This window comes from Prunus persica, chromosome G1 (genome assembly GCF_000346465.2).
Source record: "Prunus persica cultivar Lovell chromosome G1, Prunus_persica_NCBIv2, whole genome shotgun sequence".
Classification (NCBI taxonomy): Eukaryota; Viridiplantae; Streptophyta; class Magnoliopsida; order Rosales; family Rosaceae; genus Prunus; species Prunus persica.
In genome coordinates this window covers 40,805,473-40,829,075 of record NC_034009.1, presented here as the reverse complement: position 1 = coordinate 40,829,075, position 23,603 = coordinate 40,805,473, and the positions used below count along the sequence as shown (strand labels likewise).

The window sequence follows — 23,603 nt, the reverse complement described above, 5'->3', positions numbered from 1 at the left end:
AAATTGTCCTGACACCATTTTAGACAGAAAAAATCACAGGAAACCCAAGATGAGCAAGACTCGTTGCTCCCTTGTCTTCTTAATCTTCTCCATTATTTCCCGCATTAATTCAGCCACTTCTTCATGCCCCATGGATCTCAACTATGTAGAAACCTTCCCATGGGACACTTCACTCTGCCTAGACCCCAATGGAAAACATTGCTGTCAAACCCTTCTCAGCCTCTTTGGCATTGGCCTTGCCCAGCACCTCAAAAAAACTTCAATGTTCCAATTACCCAATTCAAATATTTCATCTTCTTGTCTCTCAAATTTCCAAACCAGCCTCGCTGCCTTGTCTTTGGATCCTTCTATAGTCCCTTTGTGCTTTGAGAACTCAACCCAGTTTGTTGCTAGCCCTTCTAGCTGTGCTGGGATTGTAACAATCCAGGATTGGACTCAGAAGGTGGGCCCAATGAACCCATTGGACACTTCTTGCAAGGGAGACTTGGAGGGCCTAACAAGATGCAGCTCTTGTCTTGAATCTGGCATGAAGGTGAATTCTCAGTTGACTGGTCTTGACGCAAATGCCACCAAATGCTTTTACTTCACTGTGTTATATGCTGCAGGGATTGTTAATGAGTTGGGTCCAAGTGAACCCAGAACAGCTTCTTGCATTCTGGGCTTGCCTCTGTCTGGCTCAGCTGATAAGCAGTCAAATGATCAGTTGAGTAAGAAGACTTTGCTGAAATGGGTTTTTGGGGTCTTGGGGGCTCTGATTGGGATTTTGCTTGCTGTTGGGATTATAGTCCTGTATAGGAAATGGGGTAAGAAAGAGAAACAAATTGCTCTTCATGAAGAATATGTGACCAGTTTTAGAACTAGCTTTCTGCCCAATTCAGGAGCAAAATGGTTTGCTGTATCAGAGCTTGAAAGAGCCACCAATGGATTTTCCCAGAAAAACATGATTGGCCAAGGTGGATATGGGGTTGTGTACAAAGGAACACTTTCTGATGGCACTTTGGTTGCAGTGAAGCATGTTCTTGATTTGGACTCAAAAGGGGATGAAGAGTTTTCGAATGAGGTCGAGATCATAAGCAAAATCAGGCACAGAAATCTTCTTTCCCTCAGAGGCTGCTGTGTCACAAGTGATGATTTGAAAGGCAAAAGAAGGTTCTTGGTTTATGATCTCATGTCAAATGGTAATCTCAGTGACCAATTGTGCAGCAGGCAGGGATTAAACTGGCCTCAGCGCAAGAGTATAATTCTTGATGTTGCCAAAGGGCTTGCTTACTTGCACAATGGGCTCAAGCCTGCCATTTATCATAGAGACATAAAACCCACAAACATACTCTTGGATTCAGAACTGAAAGCAAAAGTTGCAGACTTTGGGTTGGCCAAGCAAAGTTCAGAGGGCCAATCTCACCTCACCACAAGGGTTGCAGGCACACATGGCTATTTGGCACCAGAATATGCTCTCTATGGACAACTAACAGAGAAGAGTGATGTTTACAGCTTTGGCATTGTGATTCTTGAAATCATGAGTGGGAGGAAAGTGCTGGACACATCGAATAATTCGGGTTCAAATCCGTCCTTCGTTTTGATCACAGATTGGGCATGGATGGTTCTGAAGTCAGGGAAGGTGGAGGAAATTTTTGATGAGGCAATAAGAGAGAATGCACCAAAGGGTGTTATGGAGAGGTTTGTGCTTGTTGGGATTCTTTGTGCTCATGTTATGGTGGCATTTAGGCCTACAATTTCTGAGGCCCTCAAGATGTTAGAGGGTGACATTGATATTCCCAAATTACCAGATAGACCAATGCCTCTTGGTAATGAGTCTCATAGATCTTCCTTTGGGTTTTCTAGATTGTTGGCAAGTGAAGGATCAAGACCTAGATTTAGTAGTTCAAGCATGAACACAACATAACATAGATTTGGAACTAATTTGGAAGGCCTAGTTTGGTGTGGTGCAAATAATTCTCAAATCAAACTCCAAAGGGGGTGGTTATGTGTGTGAATTTTCATATTTCTTTCATTTTCCTTCATCATTTTGAGATATTTATTTGTGTATATATATATATATATATATATATACATTTCCAATTCTTTTTGTGGCAACAAAATCCAAGTTGTTGTTCTTTTTTAATTTTTATTTGTTTTTGGTCAGAATCGAAGTCTAATTTTGTAGGTTGGGTTTTAGTCTGGTCAAAGACTCATCAAAGCCCTGGACCCAAAAAGAGAGACTCAAAGTGGTATGTACTTTGCACACGGATTCTACGGAATAAGGTTGCATGCGTTTTGCTTGTAGATTTTGACTATTGTAAAGTAAAAAAGCATAACAGGATTGCAACATCATTTATAAGTAAAATAGGAAACATTTATAGGAGGTTTTTTATTTTTATTTTTCAATGAGAATTGAATTCAAGACATTTTCCAATTAAGTGGAGAATAATGTTATAGACTGTAAGAGGCTTGTAGCTCAAGTTGTTAAGAGCATTTATCTCTGCACTTGAGGTCCTAAGTTTGATTTCTCTCTCCCTCAATATTACTTATATTGAAAAAAAATATATTATTAAACCAAATGTCCAAAGACATTCATAGAAAATTAAAAAGTTGGTGTGGTAATACTGAGATCCAAAATTCAAGCAAATATATTTCCTTAAAGTACTCTTTTTAAAATTCGATTTCATTTTAATTGAACAATATTTTTCTTTATGCTATGAGGTTGATAGATTGAATTCGGAATCTCTTAAAACACGTACATGAACTTTTATTTATTTATTTTTATAGTATAAACGATAGTTTAAACTAGACCGAAAGGTGATTTCTCATATACACACACAACTATGATGTTGTGGGAATTTGAAAATGAGAACTCTTATATGCAAATCAAGATCATTTTTCACTGAGCTAGACTCCGTGTACTTTTAAAAAGTCAAAGACAAAGGCAAAGGTGGAGAAATTTTATATTTACTTTTTAATTTAATTTTCCGCATTTTATGTTTGTTGGGCTGAAGGGCTTGAACTCCACTTCATATTGGCCCGTGTTTAATTCTTGCAAATTGCAAATGCATGTGTTTTTTTTATCAAACGACATAAATTCATACGTCGTTTTGCAATCCCGTACGTACGCTGCGTTTCATAGCTCGAGAACCCGAGAACAAACACACGCACCTCCCTCTGCTGAGGAGGAAGAGAGTAGACCCAGCTGCTAACTGAAACTGACAGTGCGTCGAGCTCTCCCGCCAATACGACGACGTCTACAGTCCTTAGAAGAAACGCATACAAGACTATCAAAGTGGGTTTGCTTCGCCTCTCTCTCTCTCTCTCTCTCTCTCTCTCTCTTGATTTTCTGTTCTTTTGAATAATTTGCTGGAAGATTTTAGCTGAAATTATGTGAGTCTCATCTTCATCTCTGAGAAAATGTAAGAAATGCAAATTGAATTGCAGGAATTTCCGAAAATCTTAACCCCAAGTCCAAACCCAATACTCCATCATTTTTATTTTTGTAATTTTCTTCTTTATATAAATTAAATTAATTGGTCCTATAAAGCTTCATGTTTGTGTGAACAATGCAATTTGGTGACGTAGTTCAAGAGAATTCAGGTTATGTTATTTCAATATTAAATATGCTTGATGTCACTGATTTTAGTTCTCAATGCTTCAGGCGGCTTGGTTCTCAATTGGGTTCCCAAAAATATGATTTTCAAAATACAAAAATGTGGGGAAAGATTGTGTCTTGGATGGAGGATGCTGTCCAGGAAGTACAGTTCAAGCGAACACATAAGGCAATTTTCTGACCCAACCAAAGCAATATGCAAAATCATGATGTCTTGCCCAACACTTGCACTTGATACTGCCCTTGACCAAAGTGGGATCAGAATTTCACCTGAAATGGTAGAGGAAGTTCTCATGAGATTCCAGAATGCTGGTATGGTTGCATACCGATTCTTCGAATGGGCAGGGAAGCAGCGGAATTACACACATAGCGTGAAGGCTTACCATGCCATGATTGAGTCTTTGGCCAAGATAAGGCAGTACCAGATCATGTGGGAGCTTGTGAACTCAATGAGGGCCAAGAGAATGCAGAACATGGAGACATTTAGCATAATTATGAGGAAGTATGCTAGAGCCCAGAAGGTTGAAGAAGCGCTTTATACATTTAACGTTATGGAAAAGTACGATTGTGCTCCGAATTTAGCAGCGTTCAATGGCCTGCTGAGTGCTTTGTGTAAGTCCAAGAATGTGAGGAAGGCTCAGGAGATTTTTGATAAAATGAAGGATCGGTTTGAGCCAGACTCGAAGACTTATAGTATATTGATTGATGGGTGGGGAAAGGATCCGAATTTGCCTAAGGCAAGGGAGGTCTTTAGAGAAATGACTGATGCTGGTTGTAATCCTGATATAGTGACTTATGGTATCATGGTTGATGTTCTTTGTAAGGCAGGGAGAGTGGATGAAGCGATTGAGATCGTTCGGGGCATGGATGATAGTGGTTGTACACCTACATCTTTTATTTACAGCGTTTTGGTGCATACATATGGGGTGGAACACAGGATTGAAGATGCTGTTGACGCATTCTTGGAGATGGAAAGGAATGGAATCAAGGCTGATGTGGTGGTGTATAATGCCTTGATTGGTGCCTTTTGTAAGGCTAACAAGTTCAAGAACGTGTATAGGGTCTTAAATGATATGGATTCCAAAGGTGTTAAACCCAATTCAAGGACCTGCAATATCATTTTGAATAGCTTGATTGATCGTGGAGAGACTGATGAGGCATTTAGTGTCTTTCGTAAAATGATCAAACTATGTGAGCCTGATGCAGATACGTATACGATGATGATAAAGATGTTTTGTGAGAAAGATGAGCTAGAGATGGCTCTCAAAGTCTGGAAGTACATGAAGCAGAGGCGGTTTGTGCCGAGCATGCATACATATTCCGTCCTTATAAATGGATTGTGTGAGAAGGGCAATACTTCAAAGGCTTGTGTCTTTTTGGAAGAGATGATAGAGAAGGGGATTCGGCCAGCAGGTGTGACATTTGGGAGATTAAGACAGTTGCTGATAAAAGAAGGAAGAGAAGATGTACTCAATTTTCTAAATGAAAAAATCAATCTCCTGGTCAAGGAGCCTTTATTTGATTGAGGTTTCAAGACTGACAACTGAGAAAACTTGTAGTGTTTGATATTCTCAATCCAACACTGACGAGTTCTGGGTTGTATTTGGCATCGGAGAGCCAAGTTGTCTCTAATAGCCTATTTGTGACTGCCTTGCAAGTTTACAGAAAGAAATCAAGAGGAACAGCAAGTGGTTCCGTCACCCGCAGCATCAAAGGGAACAGCCTTGGAGCTACAAGTGTTTCAACTGTATCTGTTATGCCACAACTGAAGCAAAAGCAAAGGGTATAACAATTACCTGGCCTTGCACAAAAAGTAAGCACAAAGATATCTTCAAACTCTATCTAGGGCAAATTTGAAGCATTTCAGAGGCCGTGGGATATTTTCCGAGGCATAAGCATATGCGTGAGTCCCAATGGTATATGTGTTCTGACAATCAGCTACGGTCTGTCAGATCATCCGTGTACGGATTGAAGAACGTTAATGAACCTTTTTCATCATGCTAGTGGTTGTATTATATTTTAGGTTGTGTTCGGTTTTCAGACAGTTGTCTCATCTCTATCAAGACGGATCTTTGTGAAACGGGTTTAAACTAGTAAGTTAATCTTTATGCCACCATGTTGATCAGGAAGAAGTCACCTAAGCAATTGCTAATTAGAGTTAAACCATTTTGGTGGTAAACTTTTGCAGCACCTAAAGGACCTAATGTTGAATCCATGATCAACAGTAAATGAGAAAAAAATCTGCAGTAAAGAAACTCATATGCATGCCCTGTTGAAGCTTATATCTCAAGGCTTAAATAAGCGGGTAAAACTAGCAAGACATCAAATAACATCTTTCGGAGTCTGTATAATTGACAAAGAACTGATACATATAAAAATGATACTCTTTTTTTGTTTTAGTTCTATCTCTAAATTATAATTAGAAGGAAAGGAAACAACAAAATTTCAGAACAGCAGATCATCAAATCCTACACTGTAGACTCAGTGCCTTTTCGATTTAGATTCACTTTTGGCAAGCATTATCCCTGAAAGCTTGTTGACCTCATACAGTAATCCGGCTGAAAACAAGAAACTGCATACAAAAATTAGATCATTAACAATGTTGTCAGCATATACATCTCCAAGAGTCTCAAAAAGTTCATCAGTCAATAACACACTCATTAACAATGTTGAAAGCTTCTTCCTAATTTCTCTTTTTGAAACCACACTCAAACTCAAGAATATAACATATATTTTTTTTTCGGTTTAATTCAATATAGTTGATTGCATGCACTTGACCATAAACCTTTCTTTTCAATTTGTACACCAAAAACTTAATACCAGGTACTACTTGAGCATAATTTATTATTCAAAAGCTTTTGAATGCAAATACCAGTGTTGAAGTTTGATTTTAGAATGTCAGATACTTTTTTAATCAATTACTGATGATTGTGACTTTTTTTTCTAGGGCACCCTTTTCTCCAATGAAAAACATAATAAAATTATGCTTTGCCTTGCGTAGGCCCACTGAAAATGTATGGCTCCCTATCTATAAGAGGACTGCACCCAAACATGTTCACCAGAACATGCTCATGTAAGAATATGTAAAATGTATAGTTCATCATGAAACTAGCTTACCATGTTGTGATACAAACTCGATGGACAGTGCCAGCAGCAATAAGAGCAACTGCTTCTGCTATAATAACTGCAAATGAAAAATAGCTAATTTTGGTCACCACAAAAAAAAAAGGTTTTTAGACACCTTTAATAGGAAGCATCTTGAATCTTGCAATAAACTTTCATCCAGCTTGATGTTTCATCCATCTTTCTTTTCTCTTCCCAACTAGGAAAACCCGAACATGAGAAAACTGATATAGTAGGCTACTATAATATAAGAGTTGCAAAGCCTCTTGTAATCATTTTTCTTTACATTTTGGCCAAAATGTTTTTTGTAATATGAAGCATCCTTTTGTTTTTAATCTTTTAATCTTGTTCATTTTCCGTCAAACTTCAAAGAAATATGTAAAAAAGGGAGGGTTGGTCACAGTGGAAACAACCTAGAGATGTCATGGAGCAAGCAGTTAGCATATCACTGGCGACACCTAGGTCATGCATGAAGTTCTATATGTTCCTAGAGAGTGCGCTGGTGACAGTACCATATCACTGGTGGCTCACTCATACGAACAAAGACAGTGTACTTCAATAGCTTAGATAAGAAAAGAGAGAACACAACTAGGACAAGCATGTTGTCAAATCCAACAAAATGAAAGCATGAGACTTCCTTGAGCAATGACATTCTACGAAATGTGCTCAATTGTACGATATATAGGGGGTGGCATTTTAAGAAATTCCAATTCACAATGACTCTCCCAGTAACAAACAAATTCAAACCAACACACACTCACCGGCACCCCAGCCAGTCCTTACGCCACTTGTTTCTTGGAGATTGCCAATGAACTGCAACAACCGAAACCAATGGCAAGGATATAAGCTTGCTATGCAGGATAATAAACAATATAAGTTTTTCAGAAAAAAATAATAATAAAGAGCTTTGAACTTACTGTGAACAGCACAAGGAATAGGAGAGAACTAATGAAACCCCCAAGAATGGTAAACAACTCTGTTGATGCTAACTTCCCTCTGTACATCTGTTGAAGTGATAGAATGACAGTGAACAGAAGGAAGGAATACAACATGGAACTACCCGGCCCCGCCATGAACTCCTAGTTGACCACAAGAAACAAAGTCAACAACAACAACAAGAAGCTCAGAAATGCTCAGTTGCAGAGAAATAAAAATAAAAATAAAAATAAAAAGCACCAATTAAATCAAAAGAAAAGGGAAAATGGGCTTGCACGCGTTCATCAATTTGTTATCTTCCACAGTACAATTTTGACAAAATGGGACTAAAACCGCACCAGATCTCAAATTCACCATTAAATTTACATAAAAATACAAACTTTTTCATGCCCAAAACAATAAATTGAGTACAGATTTCTAATGTACGTCAGAATTTTTCGTGTGATCAACCAAAATGAAAATCAGCTGATCAATACCCTAAACAAATGCAATTGTAAAAGCAGGTTCATTTCAGCGCGAGCACATTTCTCAGCAACCAAACAGAAAACGTACCTCAGAATAGCAGTGTAGCTACCGATGAGCTCTTACTTACACTTTTAGATCTCCCTTCCGTCACAATTCGATCAGCAGTGTCGCGTTTCAGTGAGCCCAAGAGTTATATAATTGAGAAGGGCAATTTCGATAATACGGCAAACTCGCGGGACAAAAACGTCCAACAAAAAGAAAACCAAAAACTATAAGGGCAAAACGATGTCGTTTGGAGGCAATGGAGAGATGGAGTCGCTGGACTTGCCGGAGTGCCCGGTGTGTTTGCAGAACTACGACGGCGAGTACACAATCCCGCGCGTACTCGCCTGCGGTCACTCGGCGTGCGAGGCCTGCCTGGTCAGGCTTCCCGAGCGCTACCCTGAGACTATTCGCTGCCCGGCGTGCACCCAACTCGTCAAGTACCCCCCACTGGGGCCCACCGCTCTGCCCAAGAACATCGACCTCCTCTCCTTCTCCCTCTCCCTAAACCCTAACCCTAATTCTCGCAGTTCCCAAAATCCCCAAAAACAATCCACCGATGGAGTTTGTAAATTCCTGCCTCGCATTTGGTCCGATGAGTTTTATGACACCTGGAAGGAGTGGGTGCTTCCGAGCGACGCCCTATCGGTGGAAACAGAAGTTGGTGATGTAACAAGAGATGGGCTCTGTACTGTGTTGAAAGGAAGAACTGGTTCAGGTTCTGGTTTTGGTTTGGGGTCGGGTCGGGTTTGGTTTAGAGAGGATCAGAGTGTGAGCTTTGTTCAGGTTGGTTCATTACCGAATTTGGGTAGTTCTGGTTTTGAGTTTAGTTACATTGCAAGGGTTATGAAGTGTTTGAGTGGAATGAGAGAGGGAGAGAGAAACGAATTGGGTCTGTTACTTAGAGCTTCTGTGAGACAGTGTAGGAAAGTAGGTAAAGTTTATGGCTTGTGGGGTAATTCGGAAGATGGGTTTTTGTATGTGGTGTGTGAGAGAAGAAATGGGAGTTTTTCAGAGAAGTTGAATGAGTTGAGAGATGGGGATGGTTTTGGTAAAGATGGGTTGTCTGCTTTTGCAATGATTGCTATGGAGGTGTGTGAGGCAGTGACTGGTTTGCACTCAGAGGGGTTTGCTTCTGGTTGTTTTGGTGTTTCATGCTTTGGTTTCGATGATTTTGGTCACGTTTTTGTGGATTTGAGTGAAGTCTTGGTGACCGGAAGGAAGGCTTGGAGAAGTGTTGTAGATTCTGTTTCTGGTACAATGGAAATTGATGCTGAAGTATTGGGAGTGACCTTTGGGAAGTTATTGAAAGATGACGTTTTCATTAGCCCAGAGGTGTTGTTTGAGGCGTTGCAGAAAGAAGGCATTGCAGTAGAAAGTGACAGCTCAAGATATCTGGTTGGATATGGCTCGGATGTTTGTTCATTAGCTTGTGTGTTGGTGAGGCTGCTTCTTGGAAAAGAATTTAGCGAAGAGATTGTGAAAACTAGTGAAAACCTTTTTCGTGATCATTCAACTTATGCAAGCTGGATTGAAAGAGTTAGTGCTTTGCTGGAGATTAAATTTGGTTCAGAATATGCATCACTGAAAGAGAATCTTTGCAATTGTTTGAATTTCAATCCAGAAAGTCGACCACTTATGATTGATGTGATGAAATGCATTAGGGAACTGATTATTAAACCTCAATGTGATATCACGGCCGGTTTGGATGGGGCAGTTAAGGACGAGAGCGCAAATTGTTGCTTGATTCTTGGGGAACTGTGTCAGATACCCAAGCAAATATCAGAAACACAGAAAGAAAATGAGTTGCAAGGAAGTAAAGTCAGTGGAGGAGCAGATTTTGATCAAATTGGGGATGAGAGGACTAACAATGGTGTTGTTGATGGCCTCGCAGAGGGGAATGTCAAATCTAAAGTTATGCAGGGCCATCGTGACTCCATTACAGGATTAGCTGTTGGAGGTAGAATTATTATGGAGTACTTTTTAGATTGCATATCTCATACTGTTTCCGTTAAGAAGTGTCCATGCTACTGGAGAGTCTGAAAACTGATATTGAAGTGCTCCCTTCTGGACGAAAGATACATAGATTTATACATTAGTCATGATGCTTGCACACTTTTTTTTATTCATCAAGTATCTTGACATTTTATTTGTATTTTCGCTTCTTTCTTGTAGGGGAACTTCTATTTAGCTCCTCATTTGATAAAACCATCCATTTATGGTCTTTACAGGTACAGACTCAAAACGGCTGTAATTTTTGGAGTTCGTCTTTTTGTGTGATTAAAGTGGAACCATCTTTATGCAGTTTCTTTGTGTGTGAGCATGTGTGTGTTCATTTACAAACATGAGTAGTTTTCTGCTACCACATCTACCAAATAATTTATTCTAATGTATTAAACTTAGAAATGCAGCTTTTCTTTATTGATCTGCTTACTGAACGCTTGATATCTTAATGATTTGACAAGGTGGGGAAGGTTGATTATTATGTTCGTATGCTTGCACATATGTGGTGAATATATTCACACCACAAGCACTTTCTCCATGTTTTCCCTTTCACTAAGTTCTGTAATGGCAAATTCCATGCAGGACTTCTCTCATGTACATACATTTAAAGGTCATGAGCATGCCATCAAGGCTCTCATTTATGTAGATGAAGAGCAACCCTTGTGCATCAGTGGTGACAGTGGAGGTGACATATTTATCTGGGGCGCATGTACCCCTCTTGGGCAAGAGCCTTTAAAGATATTGTATGAGGAGAAAGATTGGCGCTTTAGTGGTATTCATGCCTTGGCCTCCAGAAATGGATATGTTTATACAGGCAGCGGAGATAGAACAGTAAAAGCATGGTCAGTACGGGTGAGGGGTTTGCATTAATAAAAATTTATGTTATTTTCTATTTATATGCATCTTTTCAGATTTTAAGTGGAAAAAAAAAAAAAAAACATTTTTAACCTTTGAAAAATTTCAGGATGGCACCCTGTCATGCACCATGTCTGGTCATAGATCAGTGGTTTCAACACTTGCAGTTTGTGATGGTGTTCTTTATAGCGGAAGTTGGGATGGAACCATCCGATTATGGAGTCTTAGCGATCACAGTCCTTTGACAGTACTAGAGGAAGACACATCTGGAACTGTGACCTCTGTCTTATCTCTTGCTGTTGACAGGCATTTGCTTATAGCAACCCATGAAAATGGATGTGTAAAGGTTGCCCTTAATCCTCACTGCGGCATCTTCCTTTTCTTCTCAAGATAATAATCATCATTTCATGATTAAATTTTCCTTAAATAGGCCTTTGTTTTTTGTGTTTCTTCAGGTCTGGAGGAATGATGTGTTCATGAAATCCATTAAAATGCACAATGGTGCAGTATTTGCTAGTGGCATGGAAGGAAAATGGCTTTTCACAGGAGGCTGGGATAAAACTGTAAATATACAGGTACATGTGCAAAATATGGTTTCATCCTGTTCTTTTTTATTTATTTTTTATTTCTGATATTTTTATCAGATGAAGCTGGTTTGCTATGTCATCACACTTAAGAATTCTTACAAATTCATTTGCATGTCACAGGAATTGTCTGGCGATGAGATTCAAATAGATTACAGGCCTGTTGGATTTATCCCCTGTGATTCTGTCATAACAACTTTGTTAAGCTGGCAAGGAAAGCTTTTTGTTGGACATGCTAATAGGAACATCACGGTATGCTCTCTTCTTTTGACTTCTTTTTAGATGATGAGTATCTTGTCTTCTGTTCACCATGATAAAATTCTTTTTCTTTTTTAGGCAAAACCATGATAAAATTCTGGATCACATAATTTGATTGCTGCAGGTGTTTTACTATGGCAAAATGACCAACCGTTAGGCAATGCTGTTATGGTGTGTTTGTTTTCAACTGTTGATTAAGCTTAGCTGATGCTGAGTGCTCGTTGATTCGGGAGATCTACCACCGGTCTGTGCATTGTCGATAGATTGAACTTTGAATCCCCTGTCGAAGAGTGTTATAGACTGCAATATGCTGCTGCTGGCATGTTTGCACATTGTACCAGCAACGTACCAGTCCTGCAGATACACAATTTCGTGCAAAAACAAGGATTTCTTTTTCTTTCAAAATGTTGTTCATGTAAATACAAAGTTCACGACGGAGGAACATGTTATACAAAAGATTATGTATTTTCTGATAGGAAGAAACGATGTTTGTATTGTACATAGTAATACAAAGTCACAATATTATGCGTGTGTTAGCCTTAAGTGTTGTTCAGCACCTTCTACGCATATCAATACACAGATTGGCGCAGGAACATACATGAGGTCATCATATGTGAAAGATAAATTATCATATTTCATTAAAAAAATTTAAAAAATACCATTAAATTTTTTAAGTAAATATATATAATTTTTTGTTTAAATTTTTTCATTTTAGAATTAAGTAAGAGCATAGATCTAGTTTTCTTTCATGAAAATAAGACTCATGTTCTTATTTTAATTTTTTTAAATATGAAAAAAAAATGATAATTTACTATATTATTCTAATTTAATGAATAGTTTTATATCTTAATATTTTCATTAACTAAGAGCATTTTGTGAAATTTTGAATATTTCACTTTTCTCCTCCACTTTTTCCATTTAAGATATCATTTAACTTAAATAAATAAACAATAATTTCATTTCAATGATTTCACCATTTTATTTGAGCAGGGGGAAATTAACGGACTAAACGGTACACTCCAGTTCTTCTCTCTCACTCTTGCTGCCTGGAAATCGTACTGACCTTAGTAGCTGAATAGAGAGTTCCCGCTTTCTACTTGGCTTCACTTTGACAACCCAGAGCTTGATATGATATGGCAACCCTTCCTTGTCTCCAAAGCCCCTGTTTTCTGTCCCTGAAACCACTCCCACAACGCTCCACCCTCGTCTTCACCAACCACCCCCACTCCGTTTCTTCATTTCATACTTCGTCTCGGCCTCTACAGCGTCGTCTCAGGCTCACTCGCACCCCCATTTCTGCGTCTCTTAAGGTAAGTTTTCATCTTCCAAGCATAGTTTTCGCTCTATCTGAATTGCCCATCACATGTTCGATGATATGCTTGCATGGGTTGTGTTTGTTTTAGGAAAATTTGGGTCTTCTTACGAAAACTTGGAGTGACGTTACTAGTTTAAACAGCTGGGTTGTTCGGGACTATTACCGCCTTGTGAGCTCTGTTAACTCCCTTGAGCCCCAAATTCAGAGACTCACCGATGACCAGGTTTGTTGGTTTACCTTCACTTGTTGTTTGTTCTATTGGATTTCTTTTGGCTATTTGAATAATGGGTTGTGTTTGTTTTATTTAGCTTACTGCTAAAACTGCAGAGTTCCGGCAAAGGCTTTGGAAGGGCGAGACACTTGCAGATATCCAAGCTGGTTGCAATCTTCTCTACTTACTAGATGATTTTACAACGTCATATGGGATTTTTAAATTTTGGAGTAATTGTGTTCCTTGAATTATGCATATTTACAGAGGCTTTTGCTGTCGTTCGTGAAGCTGCAAAAAGGAAGCTCGGTATGCGTCATTTCGATGTGCAGGTCTCTATTTCTCACTCTTATACATATAGCTTCATCTACATATGTAACTTTATGTGTATTTATTAACGTAATGTTCACTTTTTATGTTTGTATATGTTGTCAATTTTGATGCCAGATTATAGGTGGGGCGGTGCTTCATGATGGGTCCATTGCAGAAATGAAAACGGGAGAGGGAAAAACGTTAGTTTCGACATTAGCTGCATATCTTAATGCGCTGACTGGTGAAGGTGTTCATGGTATGCTTCTGTGTTGGTTGTAATAGAAATTTTGTGATTTGGATACAGATATAGTTGTAGAATGGATGGAATGTCCAAATTGTCTCCACTGGTACATTTCTATGCAAATGTAATCTGCAGTGTGTTACAAACTCTAGCATATTATTTTTTCTTTTTGTTGAGAACTTTCAGAAATTAAAATGTTTATTTTAATGCTCTCTCTCTAAACACAGTGGTAACTGTAAATGATTACCTTGCTCAACGGGATGCTGAGTGGATGGGTCGTGTTCATCGCTTGTTAGGTCTTACTGTGGGCCTTGTTCAGGTAATTTTCTGTCTCTGTATATTTTTTTATCTCTCTGCAATAGACTTGATTCCAGATATGTGATTCTAGGGACATGACAGCCTGCAAATGATTACCTTGCAATTTATGTATATTTTATTTAAATATTTATTGTGCATTTATTCCTATTTGCAACATAGAGGGGGATGACAGCTGAAGAGAGGAGATCCAACTATAGCTGTGACATAACTTACACTAATAATTCGGTAAGTCAATTCTACTGCTTGTTGGTAGTGTTGCATTTATTTTACTTTTTATGTTTTTATGTTTTAACGTCTTCTAGTCTTGGTGTAGATGATTATTAGTTAGTGCATTCCATCCAAAAAAAATGAAAATTGCTTTCTTTCTGATATCTCATTCATAATGATTTACTCAGGAACTTGGTTTTGACTATCTACGAGATAACCTTGCTGGAAGCAGTGGACAACTTGTTATGAGATGGTACATCTCAAATAATTTTAGTTTTGTAAATACTTGTTTTAAAAAAAATAATTATTAGCAGTTTTGCTGTGTAAAAAACAGGCCAAAGCCATTTCATTTTGCCATAGTTGATGAAGTTGACTCAGTTCTTATTGATGAAGGACGAAATCCATTGCTAATTAGTGGGGAGGTAAGTTTTCTAATGTTTCTTTATAGAATATTTTTATGTAATAGTGCGAATGCTTACTATTTTGTAGTGGCTCAATGCAGCGTGGTAATGTGTAATTCCATTTAAAGAAAGAGCTCATTGTTGTAGATTTATGATTTTTTTATGCTTGTCCTTCTATCTCAGGCTAGTAAGGATGCTGCACGCTATCCTGTTGCTGCTAAAGTGGCTGATTTGCTTGTGCGAGACATTGTGAGTATAGTCTCTTCCTTTTATTTTCAGATTAACTCTTCTGTAGGTATTCATTTTATTTTCCCAATGCATGTATATGTATATTTTTTTCTATTATGTCGAGAATAATTTATGTCTCACAATCATTGGTTCTACAGCATTACAAGGTAGAACTTAAAGATAACTCAGTTGAGTTGACTGAAGAAGGAATAGCTCTTGCTGAGATGGCCCTTGAAACAAATGACTTATGGGATGAAAATGATCCGTGGGCTAGGTAAAGGTGTATAGTATATGTTTAATTTTATCTTCTTCCTTTTTTTCTTGAGGTGAGGTTCGAATCTATTGTTATAAAATATCTTGCATTTGTTTCAGCTTTTTAATTTAGGCATGAAATTTGAAATGTGTAGATTTGTGATGAATGCATTGAAGGCTAAAGAGTTCTATCGGCAAGATGTGCAATATATTGTCAGAAATGGGAAGGCTCTCATAATAAATGAGGTATGATTTATATTTAGATTATGCGGAATTGTATTTGCAAAAGATGAATTCTGTTATGCATCATAGTTTTAGGTACCTTAAATAAATTAAGAAAGACCAGTATTTTGACATTTCTCTAGTTTCAATCGAGACGTGGGTTATAATTTATACCCAATGCCACTTTTATGGATTGTGAATTGTCTTGGATCTAATCATCATGTTGCTTATATTGACAGCAGAAGGGATAGAATAATGGAAAGAAATGTGGAACATAAATTCATTGATGCTGCATTTTATAACAATTAGTAATTGAGTGTCTCATTGAAATAGAAACTGAAGTTCTTAAAATATTTTCAGCTGACTGGCAGAGTTGAAGAGAAGAGAAGGTGGTCTGAGGGGATTCATCAGGCTGTGGAGGCTAAAGAAGGCTTGAAGATTCAGGTACATCTGAAATTTGGACAATTAGTGCTTGAAGTTTTTCTGCACCTATAATTCATTACATGGAGAATATTCCGTCTTAGTTCAAAGTTGTAATATCAGTATACCTTTTAGGCTGATTCGGTGGTTGTGGCACAAATCACTTATCAATCTCTATTCAAGCTCTACCCAAAACTTTCAGGGATGACTGGGACTGCAAAAACTGAAGTATGGCTGTTTACAAGCATTTTGACATTGTATGTTCTAAAGGAATTAATTGCAAATATTCATATTTGCATGTTTAATGTTAAATTCTCCTTAATCATTTCAGGAGAAAGAGTTCTTGAAAATGTTCCAAGTGCCAGTTATTGAAGTACCAACAAATCTGCCAAACATTCGTAATGATTTACCTATTCAAGCTTTTGCGGTAGGATTAACCTCAATTTTTTCTGATATCTATACCTCCAATTAAAGTCTATCATCAACTTGACTGAAGGTTTCGGTTTGTATTGTTTTAGACTGCTCAAGGGAAGTGGGAATATGTTCGTCAAGAGGTGGAATACATGTTCAGACAGGGGCGTCCTGTTTTAGTTGGGAGCACCAGGTAAATCCAATCTAATCTGCTTAATTTCATGGACTTGGTTTACTGTGATTTTAATATAAGCTGCTGCTATGTTATACATTCTTATGTGTCAGTGATCATAGATTATAAACATCCAAAACTTTTTAGATTTTTTACTTTGTGAACTGGAGAATTTTGTGTTATTTCATGGATAATGAAGCATTTTTGGTGCCTTTTATAATTTTCCCGGCCCTTTAGGTTATTTAATTAGGTCATGGAGGGACAACTTGTGATATAAAACGTAGTTGAATCAGAAAGTACTCTTGTATTTCAGATAATGCTGCTGAAACTTTTTTCTCAGTTTCTATTTCAAACTCTTTCAATGTGGTTACATATGTGTGGAGGCATGTTTTTGTTTGGGCTTTTTATAGAAATTCCAATGGTATTTGAATCAAATGTAATATCCTGATGCTAATTACTTGGATTTTGTTGGATTCATCAAATCATATTTACACTGCATAAATTTATGTACAAGGAGACATAATTATTTTGGTCAAATTTATGTTTTGAGTATGCAGACATCAGCTGATCTGTAACTATGATTTCTCATCTTCATTATGCAGTGTTGAGAATTCTGAGTACTTGTCTGATCTACTGAAGGAGCAGAATATCCCACACAATGTTCTAAATGCACGGCCTAAGGTTAACTTAATTGGACCTTACATGTGGATGTAGTCTATCATTCTCTTTTACTTTAGTACCCATTTGACTGGTTGTTTTTACATTAACGTCGTGTTCATATACATTTCTCATCAGTATGCGGCAAGGGAGGCTGAAATTGTTGCCCAAGCAGGACGAAAATATGCCATTACCATTTCTACCAACATGGCTGGCAGAGGCACTGACATAATTCTAGGAGGAAATCCAAAAGTAAGTGCCCTTGTCCATTGTTAATTGATTCAAAATGTACTGGTGAAAATGAACCTGTACATTATTTCCAGGAGTTTATGAAATTGGGAACATGTATTTCATGCATATGCATCTATCCTTTTTTTCAAAATCTAATGCATCCTTGTTTGAAGCCTCTGTGGATAAGTAGAAACTAGAAAGGTGGATTTAATTCGTTGTGTACTTGTTATGATTGAAGATGCTTGCAAAAGAGATCATAGAGGACAGTTTAATTTCGTTCCTGACACGAGAAGCTCCTAATGTTGACGTTGATGGAGAGGCAATTTCACAAAAGGTGATTCATTTTTTAACTGTAAGCTACAGACCAAATTGATTCTATTTCTAATTAATCATTTGTTGTAGGTATTGTCCAAGATAAAGGTCGGTCCATCATCATTAGCTTTTCTGGCAAAGACAGCGTTAATGGGTTTGTGACTGCTCTTTGACAAAATATTTTATGCTTATATAGATGCATATTATGGATTGTGCTTATATAGATGCATATATAAATCTTTAATATTTTATGGATTGTGCAGCTAAATATGTTTCGAAAAATGAAGGCAAGAGCTGGACATATAAGGAGGCAAAATCTATGATATCAGAGTCTGTGGAAATGAGTCAGTCAAGGGATTTGAAGGAGTTAGAGAGGCTTGTTGATGAACAGTCGGAGATGTACCCTCTTGGCCCTACAATTGCACTTGCTTATCTGTCAGTTCTGAAGGATTGCGAGGTACACTGTCTCAAAGAAGGGTCTGAAGTAAAAAAGCTTGGGGGTCTTCATGTGATTGGAACATCTTTGCATGAGTCTCGGAGAATAGATAACCAGGTGATTGTTTTTGGCATACATTTAAAAAATCATATTTTATTACCATTTACTCACAAAGCATGAGTTTTGGCATGAAGTGAATTTAGATTTGATGTGGATTCCCAATTCCATTTTGGGAACTGCCAAGAGTTGTCTTTTATATATCGTTTCTTTCTTTCGTTTGACAATTTTATCATTATTATGTTAGCTTCGAGGCAGAGCAGGAAGGCAAGGTGACCCTGGATCAACTCGATTTATGGTGAGGTAATTCTCTCTTCAGTGATTTAGGCTTGCACGGAGTCTTCATGCATATGCTCACACAAAGACGTGGACGTGATTTGTGGGTCTAAAAAAATGTTGGTCTATTAATGTTTATTGAGATGATCTCATGATAAAAATAAAGAAAAACCTGGCCAAGTTAGCATAGCTCTCGTCTGCTCGGTCAACATTGCTTTATCTCAATCAATGTTTAAAGAACCAAACTGACCTGTCGGACTGGTTGAGTCGTTGATAAGTCATGATTTATGTATATGTAACCATCTTTATTGTTGGCCTGCATTGGACCATGCAACCTTCTCGTCCGACTCCACAATCGGTCTTTAACTGCACTTGTTTCGAGACTATTGTAAAACTCATGCAGAGCATGAAGTTTAAGAAGATTCCATCATTCCATACCTTATTATTTGTTCGTTTATGTAACAGCTTGCAGGACGAGATGTTTCAAAAGTTTAATTTTGATACTGAGTGGGCTGTGAGGCTTATTTCCAAAATTACAAATGATGAAGATATGCCAATTGAAGGTGATGCAATTGTTAAACAGGTAATTGGCTAATCTCACGTTCATGATCAACTCGTTCCTTTATCTGATCTTCTGAGCATGCTTGATGGCGTCTCAATTAATAATCTCTCTCTCTCTCTCTCTCTCTCTCTCTCTCTCTCTCTCTAACAGTATCTGCGGTTTATTAACTTGTACCATTACAATTGTAGCTTCTGGCCCTGCAAATTAATGCAGAGAAGTACTTCTTTGGCATAAGGAAGAGCCTTGTTGAGTTTGATGAAGTATTAGAGGTATGCGTTTGTGAATAACGATGTCTTTATTGGAGTGCTAACTGCCGCACAATTCACAAACACTGAGTAAACTTGTTCTTAATCATATTCATTTATTCAGTTTTAAAGTTTCTTCACTGGAGAGGAGTATAGTAGACTTCGTAAATCATAATTTCCATGAGAAATTGAGTTACATTGCCTTTTCTATGATTTTAAGTACTCAATCATGGAGATCTTTGATATTAGTTAGCAAATTACAAGTAATGCATCTTGCATGAAAATTACATGCATAAATTCAAAAATAGGAAAGAAAAAAAAGAAAAAAAAGGTCCTTTCTAATCTGAATTCAATCATTGCTGTCAAGCTTAAATGATTAAGACTCTTGCCTTGTTGCTTATTGAATTGTTTATTCCCTTTTCCCAGGTACAGAGAAAGCATGTCTATGAACTTAGACAGTCCATTTTAACTGGTGATAATGAAAGTTGTTCCCAGCACATATTCCAGTAAGTTTCTGAGTCTCACCAACTTCATTCTCACTGCCATCTAATTTATCACCCAAATATAGTAGCATTTTGTGTGTTACTTAAACTTCTTAATTATTAAACACTCACTTTTCTAAACATTGTGTGAGTACTTCAAATGTATTGCTATATTTTGAACTAGAATACAGCAGGTAATCAGTTTACAATAGCATGCTTGTTCGTACAGACACTTGGATATCGGTGAAAAATTCAAAGCAATAGACATTGAGAAAAATGGTTTTACCTGGTCAAAGGAAGATTGTTGATAATGAGTTTAACTTTTAAACCTCTTTGTTTGTAGTATTTAGCGATGTTACAAATAATTTTAGAAAGTGTGCCCTAGAATGGAAAACTGAGTCATATCACCAAGAGGTAGCTGAGAGAATCAGTATATATTACAATCTGAAGCATAGGAAAACTTGGGGTTGCCAAGTGTGACAACATCCAAAACAAATTATCAATGTATGAATGCGGTTGTGTTAAAAATAAATAGATAGTGTATATTAGTAAGCATGCCTTTGTATTACTGATTGCTGCGACCATATCTTGCTTGGCCTGTTTTTCATATTTTATACATCTTTGCTTTATTTGTTAATAAATCTAGCTGGGTTTCATATTCTTGTTTTTACTAAATTCTCCTATTCGATTTAACATGCAAATATCACATTTTCTTCCGCACCTTTGTTGTTAATTGACTCAATGGAAGTCGATAATAGGTACATGCAAGCAGTGGTAGATGAAATTGTCTTTGCAAATGTTAACGCACTGAAGGTAGTATGAGATTTTCAAATAGGATGTTGTATACTGCTGTCCACTAATTCATCTTACTGATTCCCTACTGCTTAATAGCATCCAAGAAATTGGAGTTTGGGTAAGCTTTTGAAGGAGTTTATGACCATTTCTGGGAAACTACTGGATGGTGAGCTGATACATTATTATTATCCTTGTCCTGCGTTTCCTGGTTTGTTTGACATAAATTCTCATGGAATGGATATTCTCCAGATTCATTTGCAGGAATTACAGAGGAAGCTTTATTAAAATCTCTTGCACACTCACATGAACTAAACTCTATAGATCTTGATGACATTCACCTTCCAAACTTGCCAAGACCGCCAAAGGCCTTCAGAGGAATCCGCAAGAAGAGCTCTTCATTGAAACGTTGGCTTGCTATATGCTCTGATGATTTGACTAAGTGAGTGAACTCTGTGCTTGTGTGTGCGCATAATACCCATATTTGAGCATGCTATTTTTATTTTGTGTCATTTCTTTTTTGCTTTTTACTTTTTACAATATTATGAGTTTTATCATCCCCTGATATGTCATAATGTAGGAACGGACGGTACCATGCTGCTACTAGCCTCCTCCGCAAGTACCTTGGAGATTTTTTAATTGTTTCATACTTGGATGTTATTGAAGAGTCTGGTTACGATGATGCATATGTGAAGGAAGTTGAAGTAAGAATCTTCTCGTCAAGCGTACTTTAATTTATTTATTTTCATATCTGTGATAGGTGATGAATGCTAACATGGATTTATTAACTTATGATTATATTGCCTTTAAGAAAGAAAAAAAATTACCTGCACTCATAAGTTGGAATATTTGTTGCTATATGATTACGTAAATATGACACCTGCTTAATGGTTCTAAATAAATGAGTTTGAGTTTGCTCTAGAAATGGTATTATTTACTTTGATTCCAGGTAGAAATTCCAGTTTTCTAGGTTTAAGTTTCGAAGTAGAATAATTGTTTTGCTTACAGATTTTCTTATCAGTAGTTATTATGCTCATTTGTTCTTTAGTAGAACTACCAGCACCTTACCTGTTTTATAGTGTTCCTTTTAACAATTAATTTTTTTTTTCTTAACTAAAATTTCATCTGAAAACAGAGAGCAGTTCTGGTGAAAACCCTTGATTGTTTCTGGAGGGACCATCTTGTAAACATGAACAGGCTCAGTTCAGCGGTATTATGTAATCTGTTGTTGGTTTTACTTTCATTTAGCTTGTCCATAGTCATGGACTTACATGGAATATCTGGCAGGTAAACGTAAGGAGTTTTGGTCACAGGAATCCTCTTGAAGAATACAAAATTGATGGTTGTCGATTTTTCATATCTATGCTTAGTGCAACACGAAGGTTGACAGTAGAATCACTTTTGCAGTATTGGTCATCCCCAATGGAGTCCCAAGAAATATTTCTATCATAAATATGGAAGTCTTGACACATTAAAGTGTATGTATTTGCTCTACATTTTTCTTCATTTAAAATTTTTTCCTTCCAGCAACAGGCTGCCTAGATTTCACTATCTATTCTAACTGGGGCTACAATAATAAAGTTATACATTAATTTGTCAATGGCTTTGGGGCCCTAAAGAATCATATTGGATGTATAATCTTGCAGTTTTGGATGGTCGTTCCAAAGAACCGTGATTTGCATCGTTTTGAAAATTTCAATTCAAGGTTTTGGCTTTATTCCCATCATCCCAAGGTTTTGAAGTCACTTGTTCATCTGTTGTCTTGGGCAATCTCTCTACCGGGAGACACCTGGAAAAGATCCGTTTAGACCTGATCAGAAGGTACCTACAAAAACTTCTTCCTTGCCAGATCGTACACAAAACAAGTAAGTTTATGCAACTGATTTTGCTATAGAAAAAGAATGACGAAAGTATGTGTCAAGTGTTTTAAATTTTAAATGGCCGTACCTTTTACAGGACTATATATAGACAGCATGGAAGGGGCAACTTTGTCTGGCAGGCAAGCTTCTGCCTAGATATGTGATGCTGGGGAAGAGTTGGTGGGATTGCGAAAGAAGCTTGCAGCCCAAGATTCTGGGGAATATACACAAAAATTGCTAATACTACTGATGAGCTGAGTCTTGTCTAACACGTTGTCATTTGTGATTCATTAGTATTCATTAGAATGGGAGGCATCGGAAAGAATTTAAATTCTCATTCCCAAATATCGTTTGTATAAATAAAATAATCGAAGAAATAACTCTAGCCCAATGGGCTAAAGTGGTATTTTAGCCCTAAACCCTAAAATAATCTGACAAAATTGTCACATATAAAATTTATAGCACAACACAAAAATTCCTAACAATTTACAGTATTCCTAAATTTACTTTGAATATATTTATCGAGTATAGCCGCGTGGCTATACTTTTAATATTTTTTAATTAACTTCATGAATTATATTACTTAATAAATAGTAATTCAAATTTTCTTTTTTCTTTTTTCTTTTTTCCTTTAATATTCACTAAGTAAAACATAACTATTAATCAAAGTGATTAGAAAAGAGAGATACATATTAAAGGGTATAGCCGTGCGATTGGACTTTTAAAATATTCTATTTTTTTGAATATAGCCTCGCGGCGATACTTTGAAGATATTCTATTTGTAGAGTATAGCATCGCGGCTATACTATTTAAATATATATGCCAATAATAAAAATATAAATATGGATTTCTCTGTAGGCTTAGCTTTTGAGGTGCCCTTTGTGAACACCCCACATTGAAAATCCACTCCAATAAAGGTCTTTATAAACAAAGCACTGTAATTGTTTGCTAAGTGTGGTTAACATTGGAGAGTTGGGCTAACGGGCTTGGCTATGGGCTCATTGGATTTGGCGCTGATTAATAATAATTATATTAATCAAAGACTTGGGCCTTGGGGCTCTTGGGTTTTGGAGAAATTTAATTAAGACACCCAAACGAAAATAAGTAATTTATTTTTTTCGTTTT

General features: G+C 37.1%; 3 protein-coding genes and 1 pseudogene across 8 annotated transcripts; 3 read left to right on the top strand and 1 right to left on the bottom strand.

Annotated features, from left to right (window-relative positions):
- LOC18790633 lies at nucleotides 1–2,359 on the top strand (annotated as a pseudogene). The gene has a single exon (XR_002269970.1). The product of XR_002269970.1 is annotated as a probable receptor-like protein kinase At1g11050 (transcript).
- On the top strand, nucleotides 3,112–5,703 carry LOC18789895 (pentatricopeptide repeat-containing protein At1g77360, mitochondrial). The gene is made up of 2 exons (XM_007224162.2): nucleotides 3,112–3,274; nucleotides 3,644–5,703. Exon 2 carries the CDS (start codon nucleotides 3,676–3,678, stop codon nucleotides 5,119–5,121), a length of 1,446 nt encoding a protein of 481 aa, XP_007224224.2. The 5' UTR covers nucleotides 3,112–3,274; nucleotides 3,644–3,675; the 3' UTR covers nucleotides 5,122–5,703.
- Nucleotides 5,861–8,297, bottom strand: LOC18791685 (keratinocyte-associated protein 2). Its single transcript, XM_007223397.2, has 5 exons — nucleotides 8,207–8,297; nucleotides 7,636–7,797; nucleotides 7,480–7,531; nucleotides 6,713–6,779; nucleotides 5,861–6,167 (listed from the first exon to the last, which is right to left on the bottom strand). The coding sequence occupies exons 2-5, from the start codon at nucleotides 7,789–7,791 to the stop codon at nucleotides 6,077–6,079; spliced, it is 366 nt and encodes a 121-aa protein (XP_007223459.1). The 5' UTR covers nucleotides 7,792–7,797; nucleotides 8,207–8,297; the 3' UTR covers nucleotides 5,861–6,076.
- On the top strand, nucleotides 8,291–22,933 carry LOC18793055 (protein translocase subunit SECA2, chloroplastic). 5 transcript variants are annotated; one of them, XM_020555746.1, is made up of 38 exons: nucleotides 8,291–10,121; nucleotides 10,337–10,392; nucleotides 10,748–11,017; nucleotides 11,130–11,366; nucleotides 11,476–11,595; nucleotides 11,728–11,856; nucleotides 13,266–13,400; nucleotides 13,486–13,555; nucleotides 13,653–13,717; nucleotides 13,833–13,953; nucleotides 14,166–14,257; nucleotides 14,416–14,481; nucleotides 14,652–14,716; nucleotides 14,798–14,885; nucleotides 15,048–15,113; nucleotides 15,251–15,366; nucleotides 15,500–15,590; nucleotides 15,927–16,010; nucleotides 16,122–16,214; nucleotides 16,318–16,413; nucleotides 16,505–16,590; nucleotides 17,172–17,250; nucleotides 17,365–17,478; nucleotides 17,696–17,791; nucleotides 17,860–17,923; nucleotides 18,033–18,322; nucleotides 18,510–18,565; nucleotides 19,004–19,121; nucleotides 19,289–19,369; nucleotides 19,772–19,851; nucleotides 20,586–20,640; nucleotides 20,719–20,788; nucleotides 20,872–21,061; nucleotides 21,200–21,323; nucleotides 21,755–21,829; nucleotides 21,907–22,097; nucleotides 22,266–22,484; nucleotides 22,576–22,933. In XM_020555746.1, the coding sequence occupies exons 1-36, from the start codon at nucleotides 8,405–8,407 to the stop codon at nucleotides 22,069–22,071; spliced, it is 5,520 nt and encodes a 1,839-aa protein (XP_020411335.1). In that variant the 5' UTR covers nucleotides 8,291–8,404; the 3' UTR covers nucleotides 22,072–22,097; nucleotides 22,266–22,484; nucleotides 22,576–22,933. The 5 variants fall into 5 exon arrangements, with proteins under 5 accessions (XP_020411335.1, XP_007225286.2, XP_020411334.1 ...); XM_020555745.1 differs by lacking the exons at nucleotides 8,291–10,121; nucleotides 10,337–10,392; nucleotides 10,748–11,017; ... (1 more) ...; nucleotides 11,476–11,595; nucleotides 11,728–11,856 and adding an exon at nucleotides 12,857–13,172 and having other exon boundaries at nucleotides 22,266–22,440; XM_020555744.1 differs by lacking the exons at nucleotides 8,291–10,121; nucleotides 10,337–10,392; nucleotides 10,748–11,017; ... (1 more) ...; nucleotides 11,476–11,595; nucleotides 11,728–11,856 and adding an exon at nucleotides 12,857–13,172.